The sequence below is a fragment of the Rhipicephalus microplus genome, chromosome 3, assembly GCF_043290135.1.
Source record: "Rhipicephalus microplus isolate Deutch F79 chromosome 3, USDA_Rmic, whole genome shotgun sequence".
Taxonomy (NCBI): domain Eukaryota; kingdom Metazoa; phylum Arthropoda; class Arachnida; order Ixodida; family Ixodidae; genus Rhipicephalus; species Rhipicephalus microplus.
Genome location: NC_134702.1, coordinates 60,005,912 through 60,031,476, shown reverse-complemented (window position 1 = coordinate 60,031,476; position 25,565 = coordinate 60,005,912). Strand labels below are relative to the sequence as shown.

Genomic DNA, 25,565 nt, shown 5'->3' with positions numbered 1-25,565 from the left:
TTGTTTTTTTCTTTGCACTATATGGTGATGTGACAAAGGAGCGCGGTACAGGCGCCGGTGAAGGAAGAACCCTTGCGAGGCATCTTGATGACAAAGGGCACACAAATTTATTTACATATTTACAGGTGTAAAGGACACCAGGCGTCGAGAAGCGCCTTTACACCAGGCACGACTGGCCGCTATAAAGGCCACAAAGAGAAAGCCCCTGAGCACATCCGACGCGCTTTCTATCCCCCTCTGTCCGTGCGCGTGCTTCCCCTGTAATGCCGACTGCTTGTCACAGCGTTCATGTGCGACGCGGACCACGTGTGACTGGCACGCCGGTGCTCATTCCATGCAGTGCACTTGGGGGTGTTCCCGCGCTCTTGCGGGACGCAGACAGTGCTCTAATCGATGAGCACCGCTTGAGAGAGCTCACCTGATAAGCGTCTCTTGCACTACCAGTCCTCAGTCTTGACAATGGCTCGTACATTACGAAATATTTCCTTAAAATGTACTAACAATATTTTTAGGAGCGAAGCTCTTTATAGCGGCTTCCGTTCATCTATCGTAGCCGTTGTAGTATGTAACAAGTATAACATTTTGACCTCCAAGGTGGTGCCGGTGAGACATTTCTTCTGTGCGTTGTTGAAAAATAAAAAATAGTGCTCAATGTACATGCCAATGGCTGTTAATGGGGTTTGAGAGACAGGAGCATTCGGCTTTTAGTTAACGCGCACGCTGCAATCCCCATTAGCACCCATTGACATGCACATTGAGCACTATCTGACAAGAAAGGGTTGCTACGTTATACTCGCTGGGTGTAACCTCCTTAGCTTTAGAAAGGTTTAGCGAGCGTTGAGCCCAAGGAGGATTAAAAAAAAATTGCTGGAGTGGAAATGGTTGCGCAAAAGTGAAGCCGCTCCTCTGGCAAGATGGCGGCTGTGGCGGCCATCTCACTAGGGGCATGATAAAGCATCACCGTTCAGCGATTAAAAACGGGGCGTTTCTCTCGCACGCCCAACGAGTTTAATGTGGGAACTTTTTTCGTGTCACATAGTGCTCCAAGTGCGTCTTACAGTTACTAGTTTTCTTTAGTGAGACTCTAATGGGAGGCAAAGTTGTTTGAAGATTCAGTCAGTCATACTCGTTTCTGTATGATATTTTGTCGGGAACAACTATCTTTTAATATTGAACTAACGCAGCATTTACATAACATATCAAAGCCACTTGATCTTCAACTGGGTGCTATCAGAAAAGAGCTTGTTTACGCCATCTTGGCAGTGGCAAAAGCTGGCTTCACTTCTGCTGGCAAGGCAATGCAGGAGCTTCCACTCCAGCAATTTTTCTTTAATCCTCCTTGGTTGAGCCGCAGTGCCATAAGTACAATGAACTAGCATATACCATGAATGAACTCGAGGTGGTTAAAGGTGGGAAGTAGATACGAAGCGCAAGCCGTAAGAAAGTAAAAGCCGTATTCTTCTGTCTCTCATTTCCCAATAGCAGCCATCGGCATGTACATTGAGCACTATCTGACAGGAAAAGGTTGCTACGTTATACTCGCTGGGCGTATCTTCCTTGGTTTTAGAAAAGTTTAGCGAGCGTTGGGCCACAGTGCCATGAATACAGTGAACTAGTATATACCATGAACTCGAGGTGGTTAAAGGTGAGAAGTAGACCCGAAGTGCAAGCCGTAAGAAAGTGTGCGTGTGCCACCTCTCGTTTAGTCCTTGCAATGTCCGCTGGATGGCGGTGCTTCTATATGGGGAATATATAATGGAAAGATGCGAGATGGTGGTACATGGAGTGTTGAATAGATGGACGAACGGACACACAGACAGATGCATGGATGGATGCATGAACGGACGTAGGGGTGGCTGCAAGGACGAACGCAGGGACGGACGCACGAACAGACGCACGCACGGACGGGCGGATGGACGCATGGACGGTCACACAGACGGACGCATGGACGGACGGAAACAAGAACGAATGGACGGACGAATGGTTCGCCCCACTCTCCATCATTCACTCGGCGGATATACTGCCGATTTTTCGCTAATGAAAGATACCTGCCATTTTATTTAGGTATGGAGAAAGCTTTTCTAAATACCGAAGGACACATTTTTGCAGGCATAAAAAGTGTCCTTGCATGGGTTGGGTACACGAATGCAGCAGACGGGGTAATATATATTGGGTGTATCTTTACAATATTTTCAATAGTGTATATAGTGCAGTTCAAAATAATGTAACGGGGTTTCATTGCAGCGCAGAACGCAGAAAGCGAAGCCGTCAGCAGCGTCCGGCCAAGCGCAGCAAGCACGAGCTTATGCTGATGGCGATGCCCCTGATGCGCCGAGAAATGCCGCTGAAGCTCCTCTTCTTCACTACAATCGCCCTCCGCACAAAAAGACGCCATTCTGGTGAATTAGGGAGAAGAAACGACTAATGGGTCGTAATATGGCTTGAGACGAGAGACGTGGACAGTGTCGCGGCCGCGGTAGCGTAGGTCTGTGGATGGGATGATGGGTTCCACGATATAGTTGACGAGTGACGTTCGCTCTACAACGTGGTATGGCCCGATGTATTTGGGAAGAAGTTTTGCGGAGCGGCCAGGCGCGGTAGCAGGTGCCCGAAGCCATACTAATGAACCAGGTGGAAAGTTTGTAGCCGAACGGTCCCCAGTGTGGCGGGATTGCTGCTGCCACTGGTCCTCGGTAGAAAAAGAGCGGGCAAGCTGGCGGCATTCTTCAGCATGTCGGGCAGCTTCGGACAGAGTTGTACTTTCGGACTCATAAGGTTTATATGGAAGAATAGTGTCTACTGTATTTGAAGGTTCTCGTCCGTACAAAAGAAAGTATGGCGAAAACCCAGTAGTAGCTTGTACGGCAGTATTATACGCGTAGGTGACGAACGGGAGAACTTGGTTCCAATTTGAATGATCAGAGGCGACGTACATCGACAGCATACTGCCAAGAAAACGGTTGAAGCGCTCCGTCATGCCATTTGTTTGAGGGTGGTACGCTGTACTTGTGCGGTGCACGATTCGGCATTCGTTGAGTAATGCCTTCAAGGCGTCAGAAAGGAAGGCACGACCTCTGTCACTTAAGAGCTCGCGAAGGGCACCATGACGCAGAATGAAACGTTGCAACAGAAACGTTCCAACGTCACGGGCTGTGGCAGTCGGCCGCGCGGCTGTTTCGGCATAGCCTGTCAGATGGTCTATCGCAACAATAATCCAGCGATTGCCAGCTAGAGTTGATGGTAGTGGTCCGTAAATGTCAATGCCGACGCGATCAAAAGGTCGACTAGGACAAGGAAGAGGTTGTGACGGGTAGACTTGCCCGGGAGGTAACTTTTGTCGTTGGCACTGAGCACACGGGCGAATGAACTTTCGCACGTAGTTATACATGCCACGCCAATAATATCTGAGTCGAAGCCTAGCGTATGTCTTGAAGAGGCCTGCGTGGGCGCACTGTGGGTCCGCGGGAAAAGCTTCGCAGATGGCAGCTCGAAGATGGCGGGGTATCACAAGGAGACACTTGCGACCGTCAGAAAGGTAGTTGCGTCGATAAAGAAGATCATCCCTTAGGCAAAAGTTGCTAGCCTGGCGGCGGAGAGCGCGAGACGGCGAAGGAGTGAGAGGATCAGAAAGAATGCTTATGAGGCCACTGATCCAGGGATCCTTTCGTTGTTCCACCGTCATGTTGCGCAAGGCGGATGACGCAAGTGCAGGCTCGAGGGAAGAGAGGAAAACACCTTCATCCGATATGGGGGAGCGAGAAAGGGCGTCGGCGTCCGTGTGCTTACGACCAGATCTGTAAATAACGCGGATGTCGTATTCCTGAAGTTTGAGCGCCCGGCGAGCAAGTCGTCCGGAAGGGTCTTTAAATGTGAATAGCCAACAAAGGGCGTGGTGGTCAGTGACGACGTCGAATGTGTGGCCATACAGGTAGGGGCGAAATTTTCCAAGGGCCCAAATAATAGCTAAACACTCTTTCTCGGTCACGGAGTAGTTAGCCTCGGCTTTCGTCAAAGTACGGCTTGCGTAGGCGACGACATATTCATCAAACCCTGCCTTTCGTTGCGCGAGCACAGCGCCAAGTCCAACACCGCTGGCATCAGTATGAACCTCCGTGGGAGCGGCAGGATCGTAGTGGCGGAGGATGGGTGGCGAAGTCAGCAGGTGGCGTAATTTGGTGAATGCATCGTCGCATGCTGGTGACCAGGTGGAAAGGTCCTTGTCGCCGCTAAGAAGGTCCGTAAGGGGCGCACATATGGAAGCAAAATTTCTAATAAAGCGTCGGAAGTATGACGACAAGCCGACAAAACTTCTAAGTTCCATCAAGTTCTTTGGCTTCGGAAAATCGGCGACTGCTCGAAGCTTGGCGGGGTCGGGAAGTATGCCGTCCCGCGATACGACGTGGCCAAGAATGGTGAGCTGCCGAGCAACAAAACGACACTTCTTGAGGTTGAGTTGAAGGCCGGCGTCGGTGAGACGTGTGAGGACGTGCTCGAGACGATTTAAATGGGTGTCGAAATCGGTGGAAAAGACAACTACGTCATCGAGGTAGCATAAACATGTGTGCCACTTGAGGCCTCGTAAAATAGCGTCCATCATTCTTTCAAAAGTGGCTGGAGCGTTACAAAGGCCGAAAGGCATAACGGTAAACTCGTATAACCCATCAGGTGTGACAAATGCTGTTTTCGGTCGGTCAGATGCTTCCATAGGAACTTGCCAGTATCCAGACCGTAAATCCAGCGAAGAGAAGTATTCTGCTCCCTGCAAACAGTCAAGGGCGTCGTCTATTCTAGGTAACGGGTAAACGTCCTTGCGGGTGATCTTGTTTAAACGTCGATAGTCCACACAGAACTGAAGGGAGCCGTCCTTCTTCTTAACAAGAACGACCGGTGACGCCCAGGGACTGTTAGAAGGCTGTACAATACCCCGCTGGAGCATGTCAGCAACCTGGTCGTCAATAACACGGCGCTCCGACGCTGAGACTCGGTAGGGGCACTGCCGTAGAGACGTATGGCTTCCTGTGTCAATCTTGTGAGATATGTTCGATGTGCGACTGAGGCCAGAAGCGTGGCTGTCAAAAGAAGTACGAAACTTTTGCAGCAGGTTCACTAACTGGCTTCGTTCTGAAGAAGACGTTGCGACATCGATGTAGCGGTGGAAAGCGTCAAGGAGTGACTGGTCAACAACAGAGTCAGAAATAAGTGCGCTGAGGTCCGTAGAAAGTAAACTAGATGGAGCGTCAAAAATGTGACGGGCGTCGATCGAATGCACGTGACCGAGACATTCACTATAGAATAAAGGTAAAGGCCCTTCTAGCATATTGTACACGAGCGTCTTCGTGACGCCATGGCGGAGAGTAAGGAGAGCAATGGGCAGTGGAGAACATTTCCGTTGAATGAACAGGGCAGAGGGCGTAAATAAAACATCACCGTCGGAAATAGCGTCACACGACACAGTCACCAGCAGAGAAGAGCGCGGTGGTACGGTGGTGTCGTCGGAAACAAACAGTTTATAACACGGCAGGGAGGCTTCGACAGCGTCAACATCAGGAAGTGCAGATAGCTCAAGTTCAGCGCGACAGCAGTCAATGACGGCATTATTATTCGCAAGGAAGTCCCAGCCGAGTATCATGTCATGGGAACACGAGGGCAGCACTACGAATTCGACGATATACACAATCCCTTCGATGACGACTCGTGTGGTGCAGGCTGCGAGAGGTGTTACACTTTCTGCGTTAGCCGTTCTAAGGGAGAGGCCGGATAATGGCGTCAGAACTTTGCGGAGTTTGCGGCACAGGTTCATGAACAGGACGGATAGAGCGGCTCCGGTGTCAACAACCGCCATGACGACGATACCATCGACTGACACTTCAATGACGTTAGCTGGACAGGGGCGAGGACTTGTGCATGGCGACGGGGACGCAGTTCGTGCCTCGGGAACTGCGGCCGTTAGTTTTCCTGGTCGGTGGGTCCGGAACGGCGACGCATAGGGGAAAGCGAACGTCGACGTGGAGATGGGGAGCGGTGGGTCGGGCCGTGTGGACGATCAGAAGGAAAGGAAGAGGAAGGAGGGCTTGAAGGCGTAGACGAAAACTGAGGGTCGAAAGAGGGCATTCGTCGAATGTTCTGGGCAGCCTGGCGACGACGACAATAACGTGCCACGTGGCCAACACCACCACAAGAAAAACATATGGGACGGTTGTCGTAGGTCCGCCATTGGTCGGAGTAGACTCCGACTTGCGGCTGGGGGGCAGAATACTGCGGCCGAGGTGGTATCGGCATAGGCGGCGGTGAATAGGTCGGCGGTGAATAGGTCGGCGGTGAATAGGTCGGCAGCGAAAAGGCTGGCGGCGAATACATAGGCGCTGACTGGAACGCAGGCTGTCGAGGTCGAGCAACGGCTTCGGCGTACGTGAGAGGTGCGGCGACTGGGGGAGGTTCACGGGCGGGAGGAAGAACTTGTGCGACCTGGTCTTGAATGAAGTCGCGGAGTGTAGACGGCAATCTGCGTGGTTGATCGGGTACACAGGACATGAAAGAGAGCTGACGAGCGACCTCAGCGCGGATGAACTCTTGGATCTTGGAGAGAAGAGGGGCATGGTCTTCTCCTATGCCAAGGGTGGAAAGGCTTGACGAAGAGTCGTCGAGCACCGAGGGACGTCGGGTGGAAAGACGTTGCCTGCGCAACTCGTCAAAACTCTGGCATAACTCGGTCAGTTCCAGGACCGTGCGAGGACTCTTAGAAAGCAACATTTGGAAAGCGTCGTCCTCAATGCCCTTCATGATATGCTTGATCTTAAGCTCTTCGGACATTGACTCGTTCACTCGCTTGCAAAGGTCCAGAACATCCTCAATATAGCTTGTGAAATTCTCACCAAGCTGCTGAGACCGAGTATGTAAGCGTTGTTCGGCACGGCGTTTGCGTACCTCAGGCCGCCCGAAAACTTGTGTGAGGCTCGTTTTGAAGACCGACCATGTAGGGAGTTCCGCGTCGTGGTTTATAAACCACAGCTTGGCCACGTCCGACAGGTAGAAAGAGACGTAGGCCAACTTGGCGGTGTCATCCCATTTGTTGTGAGTACTCACTCGCTCGTACATTGAAATCCAGTCGTCAACGTCCTTGTCTTCTGTGCCTGAGAAGACAGGGGGATCTCGCAGACGCAGAGAACCGGCGCAGAGAACAGTAGGCGGTGCCGGTGGAGGAGTTGGAGCGGCGCTTGCGTCGGTAGGCATAATGGATGGTAAAATGCGATTCCGAAGCTCCAGGGTGATCGAAACCCAGCACCTCCACCACTTGTAACGAGGTTTATTTGCAGCGCAGAACGCAGAAAGCGAAGCCGTCAGCAGCGTCCGGCCAAGCGCAGCAAGCACGAGCTTATGCTGATGGCGATGCCCCTGATGCGCCGAGAAATGCCGCTGAAGCTCCTCTTCTTCACTACAATATCAATATTATATTCATTAAGTGAATGTGCCACTAATACTTATTCATTAGGGAATAGTAAAATATCTTCACTCGCCTTCTCTCAGTCCTCAACCGGTTGAAGCACATCGAATGGCTTTGAAGTTTCAAATTGTCAATTGTCTAGCACATGTGGCAGCGCTAAGAAAAGAAACATAGCGGTCGCATATGATTGTTTTCTAAGCTTCTTTCTGGCGGGTATCTGTAAACCTGTTTGGAACATAAAACAATCTAATTTTTAAAAGAAGGTAGCGTTTGTTTCACGACCGAACCACCATGGAGGGTTGCGCCAAGTTACTGTGAAGTAACCAACCAAATAACCATATTCGGAGTGTCAGTTTTTTTATTTACGACAATTATTGTCATCATCGTTACCCTAAGTATGGTGGCACGGGGAGCACGTGGTGAGGATTTTCAGAAGAAGCTGAGGAATGGAGCAGGATCTGATCAACTCGCCGGCGGAGTAAGAAGGTTTCATCTGTTTAGCTTTTAGTAGCATTTGCGTTTTCTTGTATTGCTTACAAAAGGGGCATACATATGTGGGTATCTCTTGCGTAGAAACCGGGCGTCTCCTGAAGATACTGACAAAGATGTACCTGCTGACAAGGGGTAAGCTTCCTCATGACGTCGCATGATCACGGATACCTGTATGTTTTGTTTTTCTTTCGAGAAATTGGTTGTTCGCAAATATTCTACGAGAAATAACGGTACCTTAAGAAATAACTAGTTTTTCAAATATTTCCTTGTATTTTTTTTACAAACCACGTTGTGTATTGATGATTAGGATATGTCATAATGTGTTCTGGTCTGAACAGTGGGGGTTAATTTAAAGTATGTGGGAATTCGGCCTGTAGGCTTTTTTTAATGAAATAGAGCTGATTACGGGGAGTATTGTATGTCTTAGGCAGAGTTAAGTGGTCTACATTAATAATAGCATGCAAATTCTGGGCTTACTTAAATTTGAAATTAACCACATAGACTCTTTTCTTTATTTACCCAGCTTACAGCTGATTGTCTCGGTCGACAGTTGTACCGCCTAGCAATGAAGGGTCGAAAATAACGAAACCTCTCAGAAGAAGTGCTGCTCGAGCAACTCATACATTCCGAAAATGCTCCAAAGCCTTTTGCTATAAAAATGTTCACTTTACAGTATGAATGAATCTTTATAGGTCGCTAAAGAAATTTCCAGCTAATACGTTAGGCGAAAAAGTGCTCCTTCAAGCACACGCGCAAATAACAAAATGATTGTCATATTATTAGCGGACGCGGCAGCCAAATAGATTACGCACTTATGAAACACATTCGTTGTAAATCTCATGCGAAGTTTTTCTTTGCGATTTTCCTGCACACACCGCTACATCATTCTCACGCTTTACGTACATTACGAGTAGCTTTTGCTACCGGGAGCTGTTGCTGCGTCTAGGTTTTTTTTCCAAGCTCAAGAGCCTGCCCTTAGATATAGTATTTCGGCAATTTACTTCACGCACAAGTGTAACAGTGAACAGTGATAACGTGCGTAGATTCAGCAATGTGTCAAGTTGTTACTTGAAGATGGTGAGTGCATCTTTTTACAACAAACAAAACTAAAAGAGAGCCAAACAAGCTATATTCACACACTGTAGCTAGCATGTTGACCGTAATTTTTTTTTTGTCGTTAATTTCTTGCAGAGCGCTCGAAGACGTCGCCTCTCCATGTGATCCATCTCTAGGAACACCGCAAAAACTGTCGCCAGCAGAAGCCGTCCTAGCCGGGTATGTGTTGTGTTGTAGATGGCCTCTATAGATTTTCTTCAATATTTGTAAATAGTTTGCAAGCTGATTACAGGAATCGATTTGGTATCGCAGCAAAAAAATTTGATGAGCGTCTCCTAAAGGCATATCAGCTTTCGTCATTGCTATCTTCAGCATTTCCTCAGATTTCTAGCAGTGTCTTAACGTTCCTTAAAGAATTCTGAGTGATGGTAAGTAATAACTGGTGATGAAAACGTAGTCGATTTTCTAACGCGACACCAGCGGTATTGTCATCCAATCTCGGTCCAATCGATGCCTCATCTACTTATCGTCATGGCTGGTGAAGTGTAACTGTGCACTATTACGGTCTTCATAATCACTGCAGTGCTAGGTGTGGAAAATCTGCGCAACGACAGAAGCATATTGCAGCAACCTTGCGTAAGTGTAGAGATCAAGTGCGTTAAAGTGGGCCAAATGTTTTTCTTCATTTCTGTACACTTGTAAAGAGGAGTAGATTGGCCGCGATAGCGACCAACAGAAGCAGTGCTAATACAAAAATTTCTTTTGGGTGGCATCATATAGATGAGCGAAAAGCTTTTACGTTATTGGAAGCTTGAGATCGTGGATGACTGCTGTCATATGTTAAGTAAAAACTGAGCATATGCCTGACTGATGAGGAGAAAAATAATGTAAAACGAGGGTAGCAGCAAACGCGTAGTGTCACGATTTAACATAACTAACATTGGTATGTTTGTCATCTAATGTTTACGTTACATATACCACCTGAAAAACTCACGGTAGGTTAGAGTTCTTGTTCAGTCATTTGGGAACTTGTATAAAGCAGTTTGTTATGATCTTTCATACGTGAACAAAGTTTAGATGCTCACCTTTTGGCGTCTATGCAAGCTATTAGAGTTATTCTTAGTAAGACTTGTTATGTTTGGTCGATGGTAACAAATACTGGCACTTGTGTCGGATCCACTGAAGAAGTGTAGATGCTGACCTACTGGCGTCTATGCAGGTTATTTGAGCGGATTATATACTCGCGACAACTTTTGTTGCCATTGAAGCGAAGGCATAATCATGTGTATTCTACCATGAGTGAATGTAGTTCTACAATAGCGCCCGTATTTTTAACGCGTAATATAAAAGTTTTTCCTTAATTTTTCACGTGGAGCTCTTTGAAACAGGACGTAGCTCATGCCAGTAAAGCATTTGTATTTTTTTATTTGTTCGTTGTGGCTTCGTGTTTTTGAACGAGAGAGAAAGCCCAGCCTTTTTACGTGTATCTGTAATGATAAGCGGCGTTGCATGTACATGAAACTCTGAAGGTGCCCCCACGTCACTTTTCACAGTGTTACGAGACACGCGCCAAAACGGACTACATTGCAGAAGCTGCGGCCCTGTAGCTTTGTCTTCAGAGCCAAGAAATGTTGTCGCAGAGTATAGTTAGACGCCCTATGTTTCGTTGGTGGTACAAAGACTGATGCATACGTGAGATCCGCCAAATCAAGACGTATATAGGAGAAACCATGTAATGAAATGACACCACAGCTGTTCTCTAAACGATAAACGCTTCGCGTTCAAATTTTTCATAAGAAAAAAAAACAAGGCTTGAGCCAGTCATAAAGCTTGTCATACAACTATCGAATGAAAAGATGTCTGAACACGTTACCAGCTTGCTACAAACTAGAACTATTGTAAGTACTAGCATAAGTTAATTAAGGCCGGACTCGATCATGAATAATTCATTTACTGATATAAGATAACTATTTTCTGTAGTGCATTAGAAATTCTACTTAATATCTTGTAAATGTGGCGTACGTTGCGACGCTAGAAAGCAGCTCGCTGCCGAAAATTCAGCGATCAGGGAAGCTGATTTTGTGAGGATTTCCTAGCTCCTTTAGAAGCACATATTTCGCTGCGACACTGTACGGAAATTTAGAGTAGACAAGTAGACCACGTCTACGCTGTCCATTATTGTCATAATTGTTCAAGTGTACAAGTCGACTAAGGTAAAAGCAAAAGACAAAAGTCTTCGGCATGTCGTTTTTTGTTGTTCGCTATTCATGGGGCATTATATTATAGGTCATTAAAACTAAATTGAATGTAACATTTTGTATGGTGCCGTACGGATGGCATAAGCGTGTTTCCTATTACGGCCTTCCTTGATTGAATGTATGGGTGACTAATTTTATCAATGTCAGCTTGTGCAAGTGATTTGCGTGCAGAGGGCCCCTCCCACGTGGAGGGACTTTGCCCCTTTACCATGTCACGTGCCCAATCAACAGCACAAGCTGTCATCCCCTGCTCTGTAGTTTATTAAATGAAGTCGAGGGATCCTACAGCAGACTAGAATAGATTCGCTAAATGCATTCGTGCTATAACCTCATGAGACCACTCATGACGTAAACATCGTTTCATGTTGTCTTCCAGGGAGGTTCTGTTCCCCGATCAAGATGTTCCATGGTACGAACGTAGCATCAGCTTGCCTCGACATTTTGAAGGGCCATCAGCGGCACCAACATACGTCGAAGTGTGAGAACTGATTTTTTTTAATAATAGAGAAAATGTTCATTGGTTCAGTGTAGTCTGCTGAACATTTTTAAAGACAAATCTTTTGAGACCCCTTTAACCCAGATTACAAAGTAAGGTACGATGTCCCACGACCTACATCCGATATGCGATTTCTGTCCTTAACAACCGAATGCAACACAAGAATCGAATGACGTAAATACTAAACCGTTTTGATGGTACGGTTAATTCTTCTTCTAAGTGACCTGTAAGTTGCACTTCCAGTTTTTTTATTCAATATACGATGTGGTAACACCCAAAGGTAAGGAATCACATGTTTGTCATCATTTTACATCAATGTTACGATTCAATTGTTTGGTGTATTTTTCTTTTCTCTTTTTGGCATTAATTTTTTTTACGGAAGGAACAACCTATGTGATATTAAGAGTCGCCCATCCTTTCACTATATGTAATGTGTCAAAACCGATTAGATTCTTTCAAACCAGAAATGTCGCTGGGTGCACTGTGTAGACTAGACGATTTATCTTCATCAGATAAGCAATCGCCGATTTTGAAGAATCGCTACCGGTGTGTAGGTATCTTAAAACCACGTAAGTAGCAAAGAAGAAAAGAAGAAAAAAAGATCAATTTATGTAGACATGAATACGGCACATGTGCAGATCCTGATTGGAGATGGCTATATAGTCACAATTGGATCTTAAGCATTGCCAAAGAAAGCGTGTAGCATTGAAAACATTTCGGGGTACAGCTTCTTTTTCTGCAAGAAGCCTTTTTGCATCTCTTTATAAACTGGCCCTTGTATGACACCAATACACATTAAACAACACGCGAAAAACCTTCACAAAGCACTAATAGAGCATTATGGCCGCTGAACATAGTATCTTCGGAAATCGAAAGCGTTGTATCGGGCTGAGAAGTTTTGTTAGTGTTATTTCTTTTGTTGTCTACCACCCTGTAATGGCCCCACTCGGGCTAACAGTATCAATAAATAAATAAATAAATAAATAAATAAATAAATACATAAACCGTGAGGTTTAAAACGCTGCTGTGACGATGGAATTTGAAAGTTATTGCTTGACGTTGAGCGTGAGAAGGAAAAAAAGAGTCTTCAAACACGGAGTTTTTGAGACGCTACATAAGTAACATGTACACCCTTGCATTTTTTCAGCGATATCGAACGACCATCTATATCAGCATACGGTATTTTCCAGTATACACGCGAAAAGCAACAAGATCAGTGCCAAGGAAAACAGCGTCACAACGGTTTTCTAACAGATGATCGCACAGATAATGCTGATAGCGCGTATTGCGTATGCAAATCTAAGCAAACAGCGTAGCAGATGGCAATCGCACAGGATAGTGCTCTGCACGCTGCGCGCTAACACACGATGTAGAAACTCACTTTACTTATCACCTACATTCGGCGTTATCATGTCAAGATGTCGACGCATGTTCAATATTACGTTATAAAAAAATTGCATGAGTGTACAGATTTCATTCTAAGTCAGCTAGCTAACGCTTCTGGTAGGCGCATGAAAGCAAGTATGAAGACACACTGTAAAGATAACTGTTCAAGACGCTTTCTTTTTACTAGCAGTGTTTATAAGCTATATAGGCGAATTAAGTAAGTACAGATTTTGTTACGCGTCCTAGCTCCCCGCCGTGCTTCGCGGCTGTGCTACTGCTTTGATCAAGTAAAAGACGCGGCCTCAAATTTTCTGTGTGAATCTGCTGCTCATGTCTTTTCTTAAAGACTTGATAAACATCGCTTCTCTCGTCCTTGCTTTCTCGACAAAGCAAGCGAGAGGAAACGTCCTGTGGAAGTGCACATCCGCCCCGCCGCAGTGGTCTAGTGGCTAAGGTACTCGGCTGCTGACCCGCAGGGCGCGGGTTCGAATCCCGGCTGCGGCGGCTGCATTTCCGATGGAGGCGGAAATGTTGTAGGCCCGTGTGCTCAGATTTGGGTGCACGTTAGAGAACCCCAGGTGGTCTAAATTTCCGGAGCCCTCCACTACGGCGTCTCTCATAATCATATAGTGGTTTTGGGACGTTAAACCCCACATATCAATCAATCAAGTGCACATCAGCGAAAAGGGGCTTATGCTTAATTTATCTCACAGATACATTATCAGAGGATGCTGATACTGGTCATAATATTGCGAAGACAGGTTGGCCGAAAACCACTCACGAAAGTAGTTTTGCGAATAAGGCTCTTTATCTTTGTTTTTATTCCACGTTTGTGTTCATTTAAACTATACTCCATCTTTTGCCGATAATGAGGCGTGTTTCTCGCTCATCTTATCATCTCGCAGCGACGACCTATCCGTGCCGATGTTTACGTACATGGTGTACGGCCTCTTCAGTGGGTTCCTCATCGTGCTCATCCTTATCGCCATCGTCGCGTACATCATCTCTTTCACGTCACGTGAGTTAACTCGATTGTCTTGCGCGTTTGCTCTCTTGGCTTACGGCGATATCTTTACTGGTTCGTACGTAACCAAAGGTTTTTTGAAAACTCTGTCATGGTACATTTTTCTCACTTGTGTACTTGGTGATTCTATTGCGTAATAAGGTTCTTTTTCAAAGATGTCACTCTAGGACTGTTATGTGCACATTGTAGTAGTATACGATGTACGTTGTCTGATGCCTTAATTCTGGGCACAATAATTTGCAAAAAAAATGCACAATGAGTAAACGGTGATAGAAAAAGCAAAAAAAAAAATTTTTGCGCGCTTATGATTTTCGTTAACTGCCATGTTCCTAATTACCTTCCAGTTTTCAGTTCCAGTTTACTTGGAATGCGGCCCGGGAGCCTCAAATGGTAAAAAAAATGCCGCATCGTCCTCGTTCAAATCACGATGTCACGATCGAGTTACCTCGCAAGCTTTTGTGCCAGTGTTTCCTTTTTCGGTTATCTCCCGTTGTCTCATAATAGGGTTGCATAAATAATGTGTATGTATGTTTTTGTGTACGCCACAGTCAGTGAGCCTGCCGTCCAGCTCTTGCAGCACCCCGCACTCATGTGTGACCTTTGCTTCAGTACTCATTTAGAGAGCCTTTTGTCACTTTATAGAGACGGACAAGGCTAGATCTCTTTCTTTACTGTGCATCGATTATAGTTACACAATATCTCCGCTGTGGTGGTCTAGTGGCTAAGGTACTCGGCTGCTGACCCGCAGATCGCAGGTTCGGATCCCGACTGCCACGGCTGCACTTTCGATGTGGGCAAATATGCTGTAGGCCCGTGTGCTTTCATTTGGGTGCGCATCAAAGAACTCCAGGTGGTCGAAATTTCCAGAGCACTTCACTACGGCATCTGTCATATTTATATGGCTGTTTCGGGACGTTAAACCACACATATCTATCCATCAATAGTTTCACAGTATGTTATTCGACCGTGCTATCCACGGAGAAACAACTGCGGGTATTACGAAAGTTGGTCGTCCGTGTGCCAGGTTCAGTTAAGTGGTGGCTCAAGTAGTTACGAGAGTGTGCACCACCATCGAGAGAATTGGGGAGACATAATGTAACGATGACACTGCCTTGCTGAGTACAAGGGACAAATTTTAAATCATGATCACTGATTTAAACAAGGAGAGCAGAACGGTAGGTCTTAAAGTACTATGCAGAAAAGGAAAGTAATGTATAACAACCTCAGAAGAGAACAGCGCTTCGAGATAGGCAGCATTGCACTTGAAGTTGTAGAAGAGTAGGTCTGCTTAGGACAGGTAGTAACCACGGGGCCGAACCACGAGACTGCAGTAACTAAAAGAATAAAAATGGGATGGAGCACATTCGGCAAGCATTCTCATATCATGACTTGTACACTGCCACTATCCCTCAAAAGGAAAGTATATAACAGCTGCATCTTGCCGGTACTTACGTACAGAGCTGAAGCCTGGAGATTTACAAAGAGGGTTCACCTTATATTGAGGACGACGCAGCGAGCGATGGAAATGAAAATAACAGGTGTAACGCTATAAGAGACAAGAAAAGAGCAGAGTCTAACATTGAACAAATGTGTGTTAGGATATCATAGACGAAAACAAGCAGAAGGAGTGGTCATGGGCAGGGAACATTGCGGGAAGGTGAGATAAGCCGCTGGTTAATGAATATCACAGGCTTCATTCGAAGGAAATGCAAGTGGGTGAAGAGGAGACAGAAAGTTAGGTGCACGGACAGATGAAAATCGGAAGCTCTCAGGTATAAAGTGGCACCAACAATCACAAGAGCGAGTTTAATGGCAGAACATGGGAGAGGCCTTTGTCCGGCAGTGGGCGCAGTTAGGCTGATGATGATGAATGGAACGACGGTCAGTTAAGTTTCACAAACTTTTTGAAAGATTTCTAAATAAACGCACTGATACGAGAAGTGGTGTTCGATTGCATGAGCTGAGTAATCTGGGGCAACACTTCGATCCCATGCACAAAAGTTACACGATTAGCCTGTGCCAAGTCAATACTGTAAAACATTTATACATTCGATTTCACTCGCCCATTGCCAGTTTGGTTACGGCGTAGTGCCGTGACCGCATTCTAGTGATTCCACCCCATTCACATGTCGATAATTCCAGGTATACAGTGGTCGCTTATCGCGAAGTTGTTTGCCGTGCTTTGCGAGCGTGGAAGCTGTGCGGATATAGAGCTCACAATATGTGCAGTAAAGCATTCTAATATTTTTGCGGAATACTGAGACCCAATATTTAAATTTTTTTATGTTCTGGATTCTTTTTGCAGGTGAACACGCGTCACGTTAGTATTACACTTTTTACGCATTGCTTCCTCGGCACGTGGTTTCCTTTTCTCAGAGCTGCTTCTTGATATCTGTCACCTTTCTTAAACATTTCCAAGACTTCAGAGCTGTACTCGGTGCGTGCCGTGCATAAAAACGAGTTTAGTGCGTGCAACTGTTGTAATCATCTATGTTCAATATATGTTTTGTAAAATTATATGAGTTATTGCACGTTGCGCAGGAGTGATAAATAATGATGAACGAAGCAAGAAGATGTTCGTTATATATAATCAATCTAGAGATACGTACAAGTTAATGTTTGCGGACCACATTAGTTAGGTGCTAAAGCTGCCACTACTCATTATAACCAGTATTTGGTCATCATAGGGGTTAGTATTACGCAGGGTTGTGAATCGAGGGGAAGGCTGTGCGTAAGGGTCCCTTCACAAATGTCTAAAGAGAGGGCCACGAACGTCCTCGTCTGGACCTTGGATGATCGTACGTATATGAACGTACTCATATGTATTTAGATAGATAGACCGTAACGTAGTACTTGTTACACTCGCTTGCTGAAATAATCATTGCTCCCTTAACAGTCCTGAAACTAGCAAGTCGTGGCGCTTCTGAAAGAAGCGAAAGGTTTTGTGGGAATAGTTCCCTGTATATGCAAATGAAGAGACTTCTACGAATGACAACGTATCACTCTTGGAACTCGCAGCAAAGAGTCCGGCACATCAACCTCTTGTGCTGTGCTATTATGATCCGACCATGAGCACCAGCTTCTCGCCAGCCTTTACACGGTCTAATCTGTGCATCGAGTGCTGCTCCTATTTGATCTACGACGGCCTTGAAGTAGATGCCCAAGGTATCATCAAGGAAAGAATCAGCAGCGGCCCCGCACCAGGTAGCTGGCCTCAAATGGCTGAATGTTAGATTCACAGTAAGGAATGACGTTGCATACAGTGCACCGCTTATGTATATTTACATAGAGTTTCATACAATATTACCTAGAGGGAAATCTGGCGCTAGTGTCTACGCGGGTTTCTTCAGCGGCGCTTGTACCCCCATAGAAATTATGGTAAGTATAGGCTTCGGATGCGCTTTGAATGAATTACGTTTTTGAAATTCACAACGCTTATCTTCCGAGTGTAAAAGAAAGTGATATGAAGTTGTGTTTACCTGAAAGTTGCTTCAATTATTTGTACGCAAGCTTTATTGCAAAAACACTTTGTGATCAGGCGGCAATAGTGAAACCTGGGCAAATTCAACCATCAGAGTATCATCGCTCTGCCGTTGCGTTCTAGATTTGAAATCAAGATATAATGAAGATTTTTTTAGCAACATTTGAAAACAACATGCTAGTTTTTACGTGGAAAGTATGTATGAGCCATTTATGAAAATAACAGTACAGTATTAAGTGACAAACACTTATCGTTTCATCTTCTGCGACGCTGGGTGCGTTTGTTCCAGTGGTCTGCCCCCAATGCGCCTCTGGTTTTGTTGTGAAGTCGAGTCAGCGAAGCGTTACGGTGCGTCTATTTAGCTTCGCCACCACTTTGCAGGCGATTTAAAACGAGACTGTAGAAAAGCTGTAGAAAAACGTCCGTAGACAGCTGGCTAGCTTACCCTATTCAATCCGAAGCCTATGCTTCTCATATTTCCTATGGCGGAACACGATCGCAGCGCAAGATTTCTCTCTAGGTATTATTGTATGAAACTCTATGCATATTTCAAAATTACGCGAAAGAGCTTCTTCGCCATGTTGTCAGAAAGGTGCACCTGGCTGGCTTCCGCAAATGTCGTGTCCGAAAATTGTGAGACATATCGCACGGCAACTCACATCAGCGCCTACAACTGCTGCAGCAACCACTGGTTGCATTCGGGGCGTAGGAAATGGGAATCCCCGTAGCACAAGGAGAAGTCCGGACTCTAAGAGGAGAAGAAAAGAACAGAAAAAAATGGCAGCATATCCACGGAATGAATGACGGAGAGTGGGGCGAAGCACTCGTCCGTCCATGCGTCCGTCTGTGTGACCGTCCATGCGTCTGTTCGTGCACCCGTCCCTGCGTTCATTCATGCATCCGCCCCTGCGTCCGTTCATGCGTCCATCCATGCATCTGTCTGTGTGTCCGTTCGTCCATCTATTCAACACTCCAAGTCCCACCATCTCGTATCTTTTTATCATATATTCTCCACGTAGAAGCACCGCCATCCAGCGGACATTTCATGCACTAAACGGGAGGTGGCACATGCGCACTTTCTACGACTTGCGCTTCGGGTTTACTTCCCACCTTTAACCACCTTGAGTTCATGGTATATAACTAGTTCACTGTATTCATGGCACTGCGGCCCAATTCTCGCTAAACGTTTCGAAAACCAAGGAGGTTACGCCCAGCGAGTATGACGTAGCAAAGGTTTTCAGTCAGATGGTGCTCAATGTGCATGCCAATGGCTACTAATGTGAAATGAGAGACAGGAGGATTCAGCTTTTAATTTCTTACGGCTTGCGCTTCGTATCTGCTTCCCCCCTTTAACCACCTCGAATTCATTCATGGTATATACTAGTTCGTTGTATTCATGGCGCTGCGGCTCAATGCTCGCTAAACCTTTCTAAAACTAAGGAGGTTACACCCAGCGAGTATAATGTAGCAACCCTTTCTTGTCCGATAGTGCTCAATGTACATGCCAATGGCTTCTAATGGGGATTGCAGCGTGCGCGTTGGCTAAAAGCCAAATGCTCCTGTCTCTCATTTCCCATTAGCAGTTATTGGCATGTACATTGAGGACTATTTTTTATCGTTAAACAACGTACAAGAGATCTCTCACCGACACCACCTTGAAGGTCAAATGTTATACCTATTTCGGGTATGTGCCACTGGTGGTTACGTACTACGAGGGACGCACAAGCCACGCCATAAGGAGCTTCGCCCCTAAAAACAGAGAACACAAACCAAGCACGACAACATATAATACGTTGCCACTAACGTGGCGTCTCGGGAACATCACTTAGCCACATCTCTCTGTAATAACCGCCTAAGCAAAATAAACTTTTCCGTGTTGTCTTCTTATAACGATACAATTAGGGAGCTTCAACAACCTTTTAGATCTTCACGGATATATGAAGGTTTACGCGGCTTGTTGCTCTCCGCGAAGCCTCACTTAAGCAGAATGCTTCACTTTAGAATTGAAAAAAAAAACATAGCACAAAAGAAACAAGCATGGCACAAGAACGCAGTATTGGCCCTCCTGCATTCAGTGACCAAAATAGGCACGTCATATGAGCCACATGTGCCTCCACTGTCGTAGACAGTGAAAGAGAGGTAAATTCGTAAACGTGTTTTTTGCACGAAACTTTGTGGCGTAAAGTAGTGAAGTGAAAAAATTCCCCATCTGTGATGCATCTACCGCATTGAGAGCCCCCAAGCCACAAGACGGAGGTGTTGCGCTGGCAATGAGATATATTTAAAAGGGGATAGTTTAATTTATCTATATTCGCCCTGGACTATAGAAGCTCTCCTCAATTAAATAATCGTGAAGACGAGTTGTTTAAATGTAGCACAAATCGAAACATTAGTTATCATCCCCTTGTTCAGAGTGCGAATAATGAGGCTTTCCATCACACTCTTCGTTAGCCTGAGCCTTGGGACATCAAAGGCGAGGAAAGCATTGTTTGTGTTGTTTAGTTAAGAAAGCATGGTAAATATGTAGTGCTTTATAGGCATGTACTAGCACATTTAGTGAGCTCTGTTGGTCGGTGCCTCTTCTATAGTTGCACATATTAAGACAAGTTATCTCAAAGGATGAGCCCACTGATATAATTCTATCATAACCAACACTTCTTCAATTTTATTGCGAGAAACGACAGCAGTTGGTTCTCCGTCTTCGGCTGTATGCCGACTTGGTCGTTTGAGCAAGCAGTGTAGATAGAAAAAACTTATATGCCACAATGCAGGCAGTTCGCGTAGGTCTAGATTATTCAGACTGCCTTTTCGGCACCTGTAACACAACAAGAACTTTCTGTGTGCTTTTTGCCTACTGAAACTTCAGGACGTCTCTAACAGATGCGCTTATTATTTGAATCACTTGTAACAGTCGCTTAACAACTTGTTTGATTGTGTTTGCTTGCGGCACCGCTCGATCAGCGGAGGGCATTAACGACTGGCTTATGCTGAAGGAAGCGACGAAGATGAAGGTGCTCTGCGGTCTGCGTTTCATGCCGGCACCCGGATTCGCGGACCCGACGGATCCTCGCATCAAGCAGATAGTTGAGTCCTTAAGCTCAACGTATGCCCCGTTTGACGGAGCGGCCTTCATGTGGAACTCCCCCGAAACGAAGCAAGAGATAATGCTTTACGAGGTGAGTGGCGAAAGCGCCATGCAAGCACCAGTTTCAATATGTAGTATTCTCGCGTGATAATATTAGACTTCTAAAGTGCAATAATGATCTCCACAAAATAATTTATAGAAAGAAACACGTGTCGGTGTCTACAAGTCAACATTTGTTTTTACGGCGCAAGTTATTTTAGATAAATATGACGGCTGCATGCATGACACAGTTAAGTATGCGTATGACACCTTTTATCTGTGCTACATAGCGACATTCATGAGTTGAGCAGTTTGTGGTGGACGTTTCATATACAGAGTCCTCAGTGTCAAAAACTCGCATTTAGTTGGAGTACCCACGAGGTGCCACTCATGTACTGCCTTCACACGTGGTTTGGTAAACACTGTTAGGTACCCTCCAAAATGTTTAACGAGTTTCAATTTTTAGAAATACGTATAATAACCAACCTTTCACATTTCATTTACTAGAGTACAACGGTTTGCATTGGCTTTATTTTCCGTGATGTTTCCAAAGCATTTGTACTTATAGGATCGACAGCATATAAACGTGGCGCGAAGCGCGCTAATCATAACTGCAGGGAACCTTGATAAAATTATTTGTTATTGAGTTTTTCATCGGTATAACGCAAAACAACATTTATTGATTCATTATTGCAATAAAATTATTACAATTGAGCAGATAATCAGCCTTACTTTAAAGACCCTCACCACAATGTCCGAATGATCCTAATGTGTTATTTGTAGTAGTGTCTTTGTCCCCACAAATTTTGTCCTTCTAAATCTTTTCCAGAATCTGCGTACCTACCTCCCTGGCGCTAACTACAAGATTATCGCCCACATACTACCAGCATACCTGGATACCTATGATTTCGCTAATATGAACAAGTGAGTTAAAACTGATTGAAATTATTGGCAAGCGCGTGTGCTAATTAGGAAACACTGATATGCGTCGTCAGATTAATAATAACATCGAGTTTTTACGTGACCGAACCGTGGTAAGAATATGATGCCCAACAGAGTACAGGTCCGGAAATTTAGACCATTCGATGCCTTCTTTAAGCTTCAGCAACTTCGCGGAGTATGCGGGCTGTAGCATCCCGCCTCCATCAAAATGTGACCACCGCCGCGGCTGGCAGGTGACCTTAGGTTCTACAGCCAACTATACCGCAACCGCTACGCCCATTACGGCATAGTATTTTCTTGAACTACAGTGATTATTTTGTTGTGACATACACAGTATCCCATATGGTCTGTCTGGCAGCGTAAATTTTAATTTTTCTTCCATTTCTTTTTTTTGGGTAAATGTTAACATTGCCCCCTCACAGAAATTTCCCGAAGAAGATGAAAATCTCACTTGGTTACGTTCAGGTATCTGTGAGCCATAATTTTTCAATGTAACAATCTTTCATATATCCTGCGGCTCTCCTAGATTTTGACCATCCCGCATCATGTTTTATACAGTGGTTTCAATAATAATAATAATAATAATAATAATAATAATAATAATAATAATAATAATATTAGCTAAAGTCCTTCCGATTTTTAAGAAGGGTGACAAGCAATCTACTTCTAACTATCGCCCCATCTGTATTCTTTCTTCCCTGAGCAAAGTCATCGAAAAAGTAATAATAACTCGGCTAAACAAGTTCCTTAATAAATTTAATACACTGAAACCCTGTCAATTAGGCTTTCGCCCTGGAAGTTCTACTAACCTTGTTATTCTTTGTCTAACAGACTTCATCAAACACTCCATAGACGCAGGATTTGTAGTAGGGTTAGTTTTCTTAGACTTCACAAAGGCATTCGATACCATTATTCATCTCATTTTATCCACGAAACTCGAATCATACGGTATTACAGGTCCATCCCTCAAAATTTTTAAACAGTTACCTCCTTAACAGAAAGCATACTGTTTACGTATCAGACTCATTTTCTTCTACTAAAACAATAAATCAAGGGGTTCCTCAAGGGTCATTACTGGGTCCGTTACTTTTTTTACTTTACATTAATGACCTTCCTAACATTATACACATGGTTCACTGCGTTTTATACGCTCATGATACTACCATTTCTATTGCTGATAGATGTATTGACAACGTCAATAATAAATAAATGCTGTACTTTGTAGCGTGTCAAAATGGTGCCAGGAAAATTTCTTTAATAATCCAAATAAATCTAAGTTTATGGTTTTTAGATCAGCTCAAGGCAAGTCAACTTCCTCACCACAGCTCACAGTTGATTCTCATTTGATTAATATCAGCGCCAGTGTATCTTTTCTTGGCGTTCACTTCGACGCTAACCTTAATTTCGCTCTCCATATTGCTCACATTAGAAAAACTGCAGCATTCGGCATTCGCGCATTACTCAAAGCTCGCTCATATTTTTCTCTTAAAGCACTCCTTTCACTTTACTTCGCATTCATTTATTCTCATATCATTTATGGCATCGCATCATGGGGGAATACTTACCAGTGTCATCTTTCATCCGTACAACAACAACAAAATCGAGCTATTCACGCTATCTTTAACTGTTCTCACGACAGAAGCACCGCTCTCCTTCTTCAATGATATAAAATCTTAACTGTTTGCTATCTATTCAGGTTTAATTTAATTATGTTTCTGCATAAACAAATAAGAAATCAGCTTTTTGCTAATTTCATTGATCCTAAGATGTTAGTTAATACTAACACAACAAGGTTTGCGGCTAATAATAACTTTTTACTTCCTAAGGTTCGTACTAACTATGGTAAATCTTCTTCTCTCTTCTGTACCATGACCATACGGAATAATTTGCCCACTTCGCTAAAATGCAAAGTCTCTTTAATTTCATTTAAAAACTCATTAAAAGAGTACCTGTTAAACAGTTGATCTAACTTCTTTGAGTTGTTTTATTTGTTTTTTCGATTTCATGCCTTTTTGTTTTCATTCTGCTTTGTGTATTTTTGTTTTTACGATTCTAACAGCTGCTTGTGCTTTTATTATTTGTAATCTTCACCGAGTGTCCCGTTGCAGTCGTGTACTTTGGGACCCTCGTCTGTATATTTTATTCCCTGTACCATCCTTTTATGACATGATAATAAACTGATTGATTAATAATAATAATAATAATAATAATAATAATAATAATAATAATAATAATAATAATAATAATAATAATAATAATAATAATAATAATAATAATAATAATAATAATGCTTCATACCACATCATTTACGAAAAGGCAAGCTGTTCTCGATCAATCCATGACGTAGAAAAGTAGAACTGGCATGTTTTTTGTAAGGTTTTTCGTTTTAAATTGAAGCGCTGGAAAATTTACGGGGTGCATTTTTACACTGGTTTGTTGAATAGTTCACGTCGTTGTTGTGCATTTTAAGAGAGACTGTTCGAGCTTTGTTCAGCTTGCCTATTAGGAGTTGCCCGAATGCAAAAGTGTCATTTTGTCACACTTCACTTTTGATGGGTTCTACATTTATTGCTATTGCGATAGCATCTTTTTGAATATACCGTTTTTTATTCACTATTATAATATATTACTTTCGTAGTGTTCGTAAGGGGTCGCCTGTAGAGATTTCTTGATTATTGAGTGCCACTACATCTATTGCATACGGGTAAGCCTGTCCCTCACGTTTATTTTTCAGTATTGCAACTCATGCTCGGACTTTTCGACAACTCAAAGCCTGCTGTTTCAAGCACTTGAAACAATATATGAATAGAGACGTTGCCCTATGACCTCATAACAACTGCTACTTCTATCTCACTTTTTAAACTTTACTTGACTTTCGTTTTTGTTCGCTTGGCTAAGAGGTATGGCGGCGGAAACCTGTCGCCACGTCACTTTACAGTTCTGACCTCACAGTACTGTGACTTGGGCATCTCCCTCGCATAAGCACAAGCCTAAATTCTTATAGACATTGTTGATATTTTACGCGCCCGTGCTTCTGTCGTACGTGTGCTTCACTTAGTCAAGGTGTACAATTGTCATAGCAGAAAACATTGCATACGAATGAAAACAACGTAACAAAAATGCCCGACAGCTGAAAAGAAGTTTCTGGCTGTGGTCACGTGTTGCAAGACCTATTTAAAACTTGTAGATAGTTAGGTTAGGTTCGGCTAGGCTAGGTTAGATTAGGCTAGGTGACTAGTATAACGTGCTACAAGTACAACATATGCGGAAGCTCACAGTAGCCGTGTAAAATTAAAAAAACAGCGAAACCAGTTGATCTAAGCTGGTTTCGATTGAGCTGATTGTGGCCTTCTTGACTGATGCTAGGTATTTCGTTGGCGTAAAATGTAGAGACTAATCAGAGACTGTCAAAGACCCTACAGTAGTGTCCAAGCACCAGAACTAACGCGCAAAGCTGACTCGGGCACTCAAGATCAGGAATTTCGTCGCTCGTATATACTCGACTGGCGCGGGGGCCCAATTTCGCGCTTCGGCTGCGTAGACTGTCTCCGTCGTGGGCGTGTCTGATAAACAACGGCGAATCATACGCAACGCCACGGGGGAGGTCTGTGTGGACACCCGACGTTTTAACACGAGCTTTAAGAGCCTCACTCTTATAAACGGGCTTCGCGATATGTGCAATACCAAAATGTCACGTCATATTGTTATGCAGGTTAGAGCTATGCACCCGCGTAACAGTGGCCGCATTATGGCGCGACGGATAGCTCCACAAATTATCGGCTCAGTAATAACCTGCTCGGTGCAATGAAAGCGCTGCAGTGCCTATTTTTTAACATCCGTGTTTCATTCTTCTTTGCGGCAGATA

The 25,565-nt window shown here is 44.5% G+C and overlaps 1 protein-coding gene across 1 annotated transcript; it reads left to right on the top strand.

The window, feature by feature from the left end:
- The first annotated feature begins 14,065 nt into the window (after window positions 1–14,065).
- LOC142802807 (uncharacterized) lies at window positions 14,066–21,686 on the top strand. Its single transcript, XM_075887854.1, has 4 exons — window positions 14,066–14,147; window positions 17,172–17,318; window positions 20,596–20,810; window positions 21,588–21,686. The coding sequence occupies exons 1-4, from the start codon at window positions 14,066–14,068 to the stop codon at window positions 21,684–21,686; spliced, it is 543 nt and encodes a 180-aa protein (XP_075743969.1).
- Window positions 21,687–25,565: the final 3,879 nt, after the last annotated feature.